This window comes from Babylonia areolata, chromosome 5 (genome assembly GCF_041734735.1).
Source record: "Babylonia areolata isolate BAREFJ2019XMU chromosome 5, ASM4173473v1, whole genome shotgun sequence".
Taxonomy (NCBI): domain Eukaryota; kingdom Metazoa; phylum Mollusca; class Gastropoda; order Neogastropoda; family Buccinidae; genus Babylonia; species Babylonia areolata.
In genome coordinates this window covers 17,059,222-17,071,244 of record NC_134880.1, presented here as the reverse complement: position 1 = coordinate 17,071,244, position 12,023 = coordinate 17,059,222, and the positions used below count along the sequence as shown (strand labels likewise).

The 12,023-nt window shown below is 39.0% G+C and overlaps 1 protein-coding gene across 1 annotated transcript; it reads left to right on the top strand.

Moving 5' to 3' along the window:
* The first annotated feature begins 2,460 nt into the window (after positions 1-2,460).
* LOC143281975 (anti-apoptotic protein NR13-like) lies at positions 2,461-11,169 on the top strand. Its single transcript, XM_076587338.1, has 2 exons — positions 2,461-3,167; positions 5,857-11,169. Exons 1-2 carry the CDS (start codon positions 2,583-2,585, stop codon positions 5,971-5,973), a joined length of 702 nt encoding a protein of 233 aa, XP_076443453.1. The 5' UTR covers positions 2,461-2,582; the 3' UTR covers positions 5,974-11,169.
* Positions 11,170-12,023: the final 854 nt, after the last annotated feature.

The window sequence follows — 12,023 nt, the reverse complement described above, 5'->3', positions numbered from 1 at the left end:
AACTTAGTAAATGTTCATTCACACAGATTCGGAAAGGCAGGTGGTAATTGCTAAAACAAGTCCACAATGATTTGTGTGGCAACACTACATATGTATACATATGAACATACCATCATCATCTATTGTTGTCACTTTGAAACCTGTCCAGGTCACCGTAACTAAGAGCTCTTCGTATCTCATTTTCAAATGTCATCTGGTCGCCCATCATTCTAAGGGTCCGGCCATATGAACTTGTCTGATAGTGGTCACCCATTGTTCGTAAAATCACCCCGGACAACCGTTCCAGGTGGTGTGGTGGTGCACTGCTGGGACGGTCGGTGTGCAAGGGGTGTGCCCGAGGGCCGGAGGTCAGACTGCTGTGAAGGTCATCAGGGGTACTGGCCATGGACGGAGGGTTAGTGGAGGCACTGGGAGACGTGGTGCATGCGGTTTCCATCTGGGAGTGGCTGCCATGGGGAGACTGCATTGACCGTGCATCATTTACATTTCTGTTGACAAAAGGCGCGCCTCTCTCTTCTTCAGACATCACTGGCTATCTGCAGCTTCTGTTTGGCTGACCGTCCAGTCTACTGCCCATAGTCACTGCAACGAAGAGATAACAGTAGAGAGCTAACTTTTTATATGACAAACTGCCCATAATCAATGCACAAGGGCCAGATAACAGTCGAGTGCTATCTATTCATATGACACTTACAGTCACTGCAGTTAACAGTAAGAAAACAGTCGAGTGTTAGCTCTTTAAATAATTTTTTTTTTAATGCCCATGGTCACTGCACTAAAAATCAGTTAACAGTTTAGTGTTACTGATAAATTTATATGATTAACTCCCATAGTTACTGCAATAAACAATAACTGGTTATGCTGCTGGTCAGGCATCTGTTTGGCAGATGTGGTGTAACGTATATGGATTTGTCCGAACGCAGTGACGTCTCCTTAAGCTACTGATACTGAATAAGAAAATAGTAGAGGTTAGCTCTTCATATTATATCAAACTGCTTGTAGTCTTTGCACATAGAATCAGTTAGCAGAAGAGTGTCAGCTATTATCAAGTGTTGACAGTCACTGCAATAAACAATAAGGAAACAGTAGTGTCAGCTACTCATAAAACAAACTGCCTATACCCAGTGCACAAAGAATCAGATAACAGTAGATTACTTGCTTTCTGTAAGAGAAACAGATTACATCCTACACTTATCCTTTGTCTTCTTTGGGTTACATGAATAACTTTTATTCTTTTGGATGCCAGTTCAGTTCAGTTTGGTATGGTGCCCTACTGACCATGACATACATATCACTGCTAAAACATGTTATGGAAACCAAACAAAAATTAATAAGAATAAGAACTCAAATTATTTTTCTAGACATTTTAAAAAAAAACATTTTTACAAAAAAGATCAGATCTGAGGTTAAACTGATGTAAATCACTTGTGAACGATTTGCATGCACATTACAATTAACATCTTTCAAAGATCACAAATCTGTTGGTCATTTTCAACACATTGTGAAATTCAGTAGTAATATATATTTTCTTCTTTCTTTTTCTTTTTTTAAAATTTTTTTAAATTTTTTTATACATGTGTATCTTTGTATGTACTGCAACTTGCTCCAACTTTTTTGTTGTCAGTCCTGAGATTTCCATATTTCCAGAAAATGACAGATATTCATGGTAAATATTGCGTGAATGTGCGTGCACATGCACACACGCATTCTTTCTGAGAGAAATGGACAGACAGCATATGATAGCACTGATACTGTGAGAGAACATACGCGCGCACACATACACAGATGTGGACAGACAGCATACTGTGAGAGAAACACACACACACACACACTGAAAGAGAGAGAGAGAGAGAGAGAGAGAGAGAGAGAGAGAGAGAGAGAGAGAGAGAGAGAGCATTGACACAGATTCACACACACACACACACACACACAGAGCGAGCACGCAAGCGTACGCAACTTCACTCATCGGAAGCTGTTCATACTTTTCATGACAATATGACAGTTTCATCAACGATTTCAAATACAGTACAACATACGTGATGTGCTTCAACCTGTAGACTGAAAGGTGTCAAGAAGTGCAAAACTTAATGCAAGCAGGTGAGTCGACAAAAATGAGCGATGTTGACAAGCTTCGTTTTCACTTCTCAACCATTGGCGTGGACTCACTGCGAACAAGAACAACAAAAAACACATTGATGAATCTAGTTCCCCATTCCAATATACAAGAGAGACAGGACGAATAATAACAACAATTGTTCTATTGTGTTGAAATACCTTCCTTCCTTCCAAGCGGTAGGATTCAACACTCAAACGAAAGTGAAACGAAGTTGCCGGATCGAAGATCTTCCACCTCACTGAGGTCACACGACGGAAATAGGCTCGTCTGGGCCTCAGCCTAAACACGGAATCATGGCGTTTTCATTTTCAACCAATCAGGATCAGTGATGAACAGCACGTGACTCGCTCCGATCACTGTCGAGTCGCCATCTTTACGCCATTTGTAGGCGAAGGAAACGAAATTGTGAGAAATTCTTGTGAAACCTAGTCCCAAGTATTCTGGGCTCAGGTTTGTCATTGTGACCATGGCGACACAGTCAGCAGACATTCCTTTAACAACAGCGGAAAAACTGTCTACTTCAAACTTGATCAACAACAAAAATCTCTTCGCCAAAGTCAGTCAACGATTCGGTCTTCTGCCAGGAGCCCAAGGATTGAATGACATTTCACAAGTGATTGAGGAAGGAACGCAGACATTGGGGAGCGGCTCGCCTTTGGATCAAGTCCGCCGAGAAGCAGAAGTAGTTGCAGACGATGTCATTTTAAATTTTGGCAAAGAAGATTTGAAAAAAGCGCCCAACAAATTCTGTAAAACAATGAGGAGGACTGTCAAAGAGCTTTCGAGTCGTCATGATATCGCTTTCAAGGGAATGGTGAACAAATTAAACTTGGACAGCAACAATCCTTTCCAAACTTTCGTCAACGTTGCAGATGAAATTTTTGATGATGGACAAATCAATTGGGGCAGAATCGTAGCTGTGTATGCATTTGCTGCAAGACTAGCAACGAGGGAAACAGATAAGAGTGATTTCCCAAAGAAGATTGCACTGTTTGTTGGGAAGTATGTCGCCAACAAGCTGGGGAAATGGATTCTTGATCATGGTGGTTGGGTAAGTCCATATATCGCCATATTAAATTCTGAGAAATGCCATGAATATCAGAACAATGTTCTTGGTTTCTACTGTGAGGGACAGAAAAACTGTTCAGAGACGGTAGTGTTTGAAGGGGGAGAAGATGCAGAACTTTGTTCATATCCAGAACTGTTTGCATCAAACAAGGGTAGATCTATGCATGGTGACATTTTTAAGATCATTGGAATGATGAAAAGAGGGAGAGAGACAGACAAGGAACAACAGATGGCAGGATAGATATTTACATAGAATAAATCCCGAACTGTTGGAATGGTGTGAGTTTTCATGGTTATTTGGTTTTAGCATGCCATAAATGTAGAATTTTGTATTTTATTGGAGGTTTTTTAAGGGAAAAAGGAGGTGAGCTGCAGGGTCTTGATGTCTCACAAACTGTTTTGCAAATGACAAAAAACAGATTGGAAAGAAGCCATTTCTTAAAAAATTGTGAACTGAAAAAGGTCAGAGCATTCAGAACAGCTGGTTGTGCATATTTATTTATCTGTTGACCAACAGGAAGTGTTCGATTTTTGTTGTTGTTGATAATAATATGAACAAATCTTAAAATTTAAAACAAAACAGCTATGTGATTTTATGTAACATTTTTATCAACTTGATTCGATTTTGTTTCCTTACTTGGTAATAGGATGCATGTATTCAACACGCACAACCACACTGCCCCATCCTTTCTTCTTTCTTTTCTTTTTCAAATTAAAATAATAAATGATGTAATGGTTTCTTTATCATCATTTTTTACTTCAGCAATATCCACATTTCTTCCCCTCCACTCCTTGTGAGTGGGAGAGAGAACAGCCACACCTTGTGAACACTGCTCATTCAGTCTTACAACAAATGATACATTACATACACATTGATTTTGCAAACTTGATGTGAAAGAAATATTTTCAAAAAACTTTGTATCTCATAACAACAGATTCAGGAAATAACTTTCAAGCTTTCAGAAGTTATAGATATTAAATGAAAGTTTCACATCAGCTCAGTCTGGGTGCTCAATATGGCCAAAGGGAATTAAGTTACAGTTTTGTCTTGACACCATTTTTGTTCCATGTCCCTTCCCCCTTCTGTTAAGATTACCTATCAAGAAGCATGGCTACCAAAATGCAAATATTAAAAAAAAATATATATATATATATATTTTTAATTAAAAAAAAAAAGAGAAGGCTGTGACTTACGTTATTAAGCAAATTGAGTGAAAAGTTCTGTAACACAGTGTAACTAAGTATGGATCAGTGGGATTGGGAAGCTGACCAGTTCCATCCAAGATCTGCTCGTCTCATTTTTATAGATCTCATCTCTGCCCAAAGGTCAAGCAGTAGGAAAGGCTATGCCCACTAAAAATTGTAAAAAGGTAAATCTCACTGCAGTCTCAGCATTCTGTAATACAGTGCAGGATTTGCTGGATGTGAACAAGCTTAGCTTAGGTAAAATCATTTTGAAAATTTTTGTTTGTTTGGTATCCCCTGTGTAAATTTGATTGTGTATATTTTTACTATTTTAGTTAATAATTCTACTCTGCATGATTTTGATTTCTTAGCTGCAGCTTTTTTTTTTTTTTTTTAAGTACTCAAGCAGTACTCAGTGGTATTTTGGGTTTTTAAAAATATAGATTTACATATTGATTTGTTTACTTTATGTTGTTTAACCTTTGTATAAATTATAACCTTTCACTTTTTTGAAGTTTGCTTTAGTTAAGAGCTACATAGTTTATATTATGTAATATAACTTAACATTTACTTTATATTATGTAATATAACTTTAACATTTACTTCAAGCAATTGCATAATCAGGCACAATGTTCATCTCATCCTCCACCCCACCCTCACTTCTGGCTCCCCCCTCCCCCTCTCTCTCTCTTTCTCTCTCTCTCTCTCTCAGCACACACTAAAAAAAGCATTCAGAGGCAGGTGTGCACATGGATTGAACTATTTTTTAGATGTTCAGTATTCAAATTAATCGTTGCTTGACTTCTTTACATTGCTTTCAGACTGGAAATAAGGTTTACATTTTCTTCATTTTTGTTTATTTTTCATACCAGTCATACATTTTCATTATTTTTCATTTTTGTTTATTTTTCTTACCAGTCATAGTCAACAATGTGAAAACTGAGTAGCCATATATCGTATTGTAAGTGGTGGTCCCTTCTCAGTTTGCCTGTAATACTGAGCTGAATTGAATGTATGATTGTATCGTTGCTGTCAAAATGCCAAAACATTTTGGCACAGGCTCAAGTAGTTCATAGGTGACTGATAAGTTGGTATGTTCTCATGAGCCAGGCACAACAATAATCAGCTTATCAAGAGAATGCTCGCCAACATTCGTGCAGTGTGTGTGCATTGCTTATAAGTTATATACCCTGGTACATGCATGCCAGTGTAGGATCACATTTACTGATTTAAAAGTAATGTATTTATATGTCATTGAAACCATTGTTTATTCATTATTGTAATTTGTATAACTTAACTGGTAAAATATTTTAACATATAACAACCAGCCAGTGTGTCTCATTCTTCTTCTGCATGTTCACAAACTGTTAATTATTACTGATAGAAATTATTATTCATTATACTTTTTCTTTAAACTTAACAATTAACTGCTATTAATTAGAAAGCAAGTGTTCACAACATATTTTTGTTTTCCTGCTGGTGTGCAGGAAGCGTTTGCGGAGTACTTCCCTGACCAGGGCGAGATTGAGGACACGATGTGGAAAGGACTGCTCTTTACTGCTGTTGGTTTGGGAGCCCTTGCATCTGTGGTGGCCACAAGATGAAGCTGAGAGAAAGCAGAGTGCAACTGAGACTTGTTTTCTGTCTTTGTTATAAATCCTCTCTGGCAGGAAAAGGGCAAAGTGACTATAGCTTCCACCTCTTTGTGTCGAGGTGAAATGGGAGGGGTGGGGGAAGGACAGTATCGTGAGATAAAAAATGAACTGTGCAAAACACTTTTTGGTTTTCTCTCATTTCTTCTGTATGAATTTGGTTATTTTGAAGAAAAAAACAAACAAACAAAAAAAAAACCTGGCTCATTGTTTTCACACGACCAGTCTATGGTGGAAAAAAAAGGACAGTGGTTGTGTCATTACATCATAGAATAATGCAGCTATATCAGTTGTTTTCTGTTTTTGTTGGGGTTTTTTTGTTGTTGTTGTTGTTGTTGTTTTAAGATACATAAGAAATGTTTATAATATGGAGCTGGAGAGGAAAATAAGAAAATGCATACAAAGATTTTGTATTAATACCGATTTGTCTAAGATAAAACCCCATTCCCTGCCCCATCCCTGCATCCCAGACACGGGGAAAGAAAAGACCAGATGCTATAAAATAAGCATTGGTGAATATACTTCAGTTTATGTACCACATTTTGCACTGAATGAACAGAAGTTTGGAAAATAACCTTATTCGTAAACACCCAAACAGCCATCAGTTGAATATTTATACACCATCTGAATAATCATCATCTTGAACAAATCATTAGATTAGTTTGCCTGAATGTATAGGCATTCATCTGCATCAGGTATCAGACAGTGGACTGATAACTTGATAATGACTGAAATGTTTTCAGTTAATCATCTCGCCCATACAATATTTTGCTGAGTTGTACACAGCAGGCAATGTTTATGTCCAAGTTGCATCCAATTTCCTGCTTTATTGGCACACTTGCACCACTGCTGAAATTATTTTAAGCTAGTAAGTATGGAGCTTATCTCCTATTCTGATACTGTTCATTTTGGCATTGTGATAGCAACTTAAAGGGAACAGCACTCAAACCATGCCACTGAAGAAGAAAATTGTTGTTGTTGTGGCAGTGTACCCGGTTACACATTTAAAGTTTCAAGTCGGAAGGGGAGAACAGGCAATACTTGACATTTCTGTCTGCTCAGGCCAAGTGGAGCTTAGTAAACCATGACTTCTACCATGCAAAGAGATTTGTCACTTGCACACAACAGACAGAGCCACAAATGTTCACTCCTGTCCTTAAGGGATCAACTGATTAAGCTTGTTAAATGAGGTTTTCAAATCTAAATCTTGCTACAAGATATTTTGAAAAGTGTGTTAACAATCCACAGTATTCATGTTTTTTGTTTTATGTCATCTGAAAGTTAATTAACCTGAAAAGTTATTTTTAAAAAAACAAAAAAACTTAAGCATTCAGACACTGTCATGTGTATCAAAAAAAAGTATCCTGTTGATTTTCCTTGAGCCAGGACAATTGTCGTAGGCTTCAGAATTTTCAGATGAAACCCTGTGAATATAATATTACAAATTCAAACATAATTCTAAACCTAAACAAAGCTTGAAAGCCAACAGTATATCTCATGTATCATTGTTGAACAGCACACCATATAAAATGCTGTTTACAGTCATTGAATGACCTCCAACCCAGCCCCCAGTTTTTACTCAGTGACCATGTTCTCCCACCCAGTATGTTTTTGTGTGTGTGTGGAGTTTCACTGGTGATGTTCATTGCATTGGGGAGTGGGGGGGGGGGGGGACTTGGGGGGGGGAGGCACCCATTCTGTTTCTGCCATCGCTTTGAAATTGAAAAAAATGTAAAAACAGCAGGCGGCATTCGTGACTGTAAACAGCATTTTTTTTCCCAACACAGTAATCACTGCCCCATTTTACTGATTTTCAGTAAACGTTTACATATGTATATATATCCATATTCTGTTCACCAGATGGTAATCATTTATTTGACCTTTAAGAGGGTGGGGAGCAAGAAGAAAGACAGCCCTTGATGACCATCTAACTGTCCTGCTAGTAAGCTTAGCATTTGTTGACGATGCAGTTGTGAAAAGCATCTAGACATTGTTACTGTGTGTATATTCTGTTGTGTGGTGTTAGTTTGCTTTAGCTTGAGAGATACTGTGTGTGCCATCTCCTGGCCTACCAGAATATTTAAGTTACAAACTAGTTAAAAAAAAGAAAAGAAAAAAAAAAGATGATGTTTTCAGGGGTGCTGGAACAGCTGCTGAGAGGGAAACTTTTTATATATATATATATATATTTTTTAAATGTCATGGCAAGCATGCGGTGATTTGACTTTCAAGAGAGTGAAAATGTAACAACCTTCATCCCACTCTGTCCTGTATGATCCCACTATGGAGAGGTGTAGCAGAGCATGCTTCAATCATTAAGTGACAGTAACCATCAGGTGATAGATGTGTGGCTGGTTGGTTACTACCAGACAAAAAACAGTGTGTCATATGCTTGAGAGGAAAACTTGGGTGGTTTTGGTCATTAGCCCCTTGACTGCTTACCCTGGGTGTAACCAAATCAGGAGCGGCATAATTCTGATTTCCAAAAGAAAGTATAATTTTGCATGAATTTGGAGCAAAGATTTGTGTACCATTAAGACTGAGAGGTTGAACTTGATTAACCAATGATAAAGTGGTGCAGGTTGAAGTCCAAGACAAATGGCCATGTGCTGGACAGATGCACCTGTATACTCCATGTCATCATCACAGTCAGGTGAACAGTCTTTCACTGACAACCATAGTCTTTAGCAGCAGTCAAGGGGTTAAAAGATGACTTATACAAAAAGTGCAATATTATACGTATGTGATTTAATAAAAACAAAAAGAACAACATGAATAATGGGTGGGGGGACCCTTGTCAATAAATCAAAGAACGATTGTATTTTCATAAATAATAATAAAATTATAAGGAGTGTGCACTGGTGTCAAAGAACAAAACAATTTCTTGGTGAGAAGCAGTCAAAAGAATCAGTGATCTGGAAACAGTTTACGCAAGTTAATGAATGTTTGTCCCGTACAGTGATTATTCAAATTCAGCTGATTGCGTGTGGTTTGCTTTTGTTGTGTTTGTCTACATGTGTGTATGTTCAATGATACATTGTTTTACTTTTTTCTTTATGCAGCGCAATTTGTCTGTGCTAAAAACTAAGTGAATTTCTGGCAATACCAGCTGCTATGGTGAAGTGGTCAGCATGATGGGCTGACAGCTGTGAGATGGTTTAAATCCCATCAGAGGCAGATTATAGATGTTTCAGACCCTGACTGCCTATTCCTGAAACGAGTTGAGGGTGTGATGTGAGCTTGAAAGTTGAAATGAAAAGACAGGGATCACTTGTGTGGTCACCTCTTCCCATCTCTGAGGATGTTGCTGAAATTCCCTGCACAGCATAGCAGGTATTTGTTTGCATCACTGGGGTCTGGTCGGCACCAGGATACTATCAGCAGGAACAGAGTCCGGCTCTGTCCTGACCTTGAATGTATTTCCATTGTTCATCGATGTTGACTTCATTTTTCCATCATTGTAAAAATAAAAAAGACTGAGCCAAATTCTGTGGGGTCGTCCATGCCAACTCTAATTGTGAGTCATTCTCTATTTCCCTGCATAAGGTCTGTAGTGGGTTCATTACAAAGACAAATGTTGACAAAGGGGTGTCACGATCAATAGTGGTCTTCCCTTTGGCTCCATAGCTGATTGTTCAGTCCCCAGTCGCAGGCCCAGTGATATCTTTATCAGAACAGACACAGCTAAACATAGTGGCTTAGCTGCAGTGCAAGTCACCTCTGCTAAAGGGTTTCCTGTTGATCTATCATTAACAGTCCCCTTGTGGACTGTTGGTGCTGGCACTGCGTGCAGGGGAACAAGTATGGTGTGGCCACCTGTAGGGATTGGAAATGAACAGCAGGAGAGAGTAAAGCCACTGAGGCAACAGAAAATATGGCAGACAACCAACAAAAAATGAAAAAAGAAGAAGAAAAGTAGTTTTTCATGTTTCTCCCATCCCCCTACTATACCCAATGGCGATATTTTTTTATGATTTTAAAGAAATTTTTTAACACTCATTGGCATAGATTTTCATTCATTGTACCTTGCAATTTTTTTTTTTAATCTGGCATATAATTTACAAGATATAATTATAAACTTTTTTTTTTTAAGCCATGGGTTTTTACTGGATCCTGATAACATGAATGATGATTGAAATGACTTGAGCAGATCATGTTAAAAAACCACTTTGTGTGAAGCTGATGATAGGCTTCAGGAAATGAATCTGATCAACTGGATGCTGCAGGAAAACTGAAGCCATTGAGGTGCTGTGGAAGAAATGAATGCCTGCAGAATTCTCACCACACACCAGATGTGTTGTCTGTTAAGTTGTTTTTTGTACCACAAGGTGAAAGTGCCTGCCAGAGAGAGTTGGTTATTTTGGTGACAGAACATGGCTTTGTGTTGATGTTGTTGGCCTGTGTGGATGTTGAATGGTGGATGTGAGTAAACCATTTAGACAAAAAAAAAAGTCCTGACTTTTTGTGTGAATGTTTTCATTTTCTAGTTTTGTTTCTGTTTTAGCACACCATGGTAAAGTTTGAATATTCCACCCCATCTTCTGTCTTTCCTGCTTTTTTGCTGATAGTTGTACAGCAGCTAAGTACTGAACTGAGATGTACAGGCTGAAGCTTTTCTCCTCCCCTGAGAGCTTTATAGTGAATGATCAGCTGCTTTTAGTTTTCTGAATGTTATAACACAGCAAACAACCAACAGTATAGAGGACAGTTTTACATGCAAATGGTTAGCAAAATTGTCATTTTCAAGGAAGTAAAACTGCGCCCTGTCAAATGTCAACATGAACGCAGTGAATGAGAGAAAAACGGATCTTGACATGTTGTCAGCAGAGGGAATGAGCAATTGACTTCCTGCTCTGTACACTCGGCACAGGATATAAGTAATTATAACACTAATCCATTGCCTGTGCTAATGTCATAAAGCATACGTCATAGAACCCATGGGTGCTGGCGTACACTGAACATGTGTCCAGAATACCACGCTGACTCGGTGACTGATCGTTCTGTTTGACACTGCAGAAAAAAGCTATCCAGTAGAAGAGCAATCTGCTTGTCAGCAATTCACTCCCTTGATTATCCAGGGTGTGGCATGATGGCAAAATAAGTGCGTTTAGGTGTGTGGCAGTGATTAAAGGGGACAGGTGCTCTCTAGCTGGTCTCTCTCTTAGTTTGTGTGTGTGTGTTGTGAATGAGTTGATGTATGTTATGATCAAGTGTGGATATGTACATATATTATGTCTAAATTGCATTGTAATCATTTATTTGAAGATCAGTGCTGATAGGAGGGTAGCATGGTGATACACACTTTTTTCCATGATTATCCAGGCATGATTGATTTGAGAGTACAAGCATGAGTTTACATTTTTCTATTGACCAGTGTGGTCAGCTGGACAATAAGCAACAGCATTTTCCTAGAAATGTTCTCGGCATACAGCTCTGCAAAATGTGTCCGCAATGGAAAGGTTGTGAGATCTGCCTTGCTGTCAGGGCATCCTTGACTGCCCAGTGCCGACTTGTGCCAAGAAATATTTGATCAAAAACTGGAAAGTGGAAGAGGAATACAGGAATTCAACTGGTACTCACAATGTACTCAGTCTCAGCAGTTGCATCACTTAACCTTTCCCGTACGTCGCCTAAAATTTTGCGCGCCGTACATCGTGGGTGTGCAGAAACCCATGGTTTCTAAGAAGGAATGACCCCTCGCTGTACGTCGTGGGTGTGCAGGCACCCATGGTTTCTGTGTACGAACTAACCCTTCGCTGTACGTCGTGGGTGTGCAGGCACCCATGGTTTCTGTGTACGAACTAACCCTTCGCTGTACGTCGTGGGTGTGTAGGCACCCATGGTTTCACTGAAGAAATAAGACCTTGCCGTACGTCGTGGGTGCACAGTAACCCACACCTGTCCGTAAAGCAAATTTGACTTTTCTTCAGCAGACTTGCATGCGCAGTTTCCACTTGTGCGTGTAGGCTATTTACTCCAGTGCTAGACCAGGCGCATTGTGA

Excerpts from the sequence above, each read along its gene's own strand:
- LOC143281975 (XM_076587338.1), top strand. The coding sequence starts at position 2,583 with ATGGCGACACAGTCAGCAGACATTCCTTTAACAACAGCGGAAAAACTG. Across the intron at positions 3,168-5,856 it reads TTCTTGATCATGGTGGTTGG|GAAGCGTTTGCGGAGTACTT; the intron begins GTAAGTCCATAT and ends GCTGGTGTGCAG.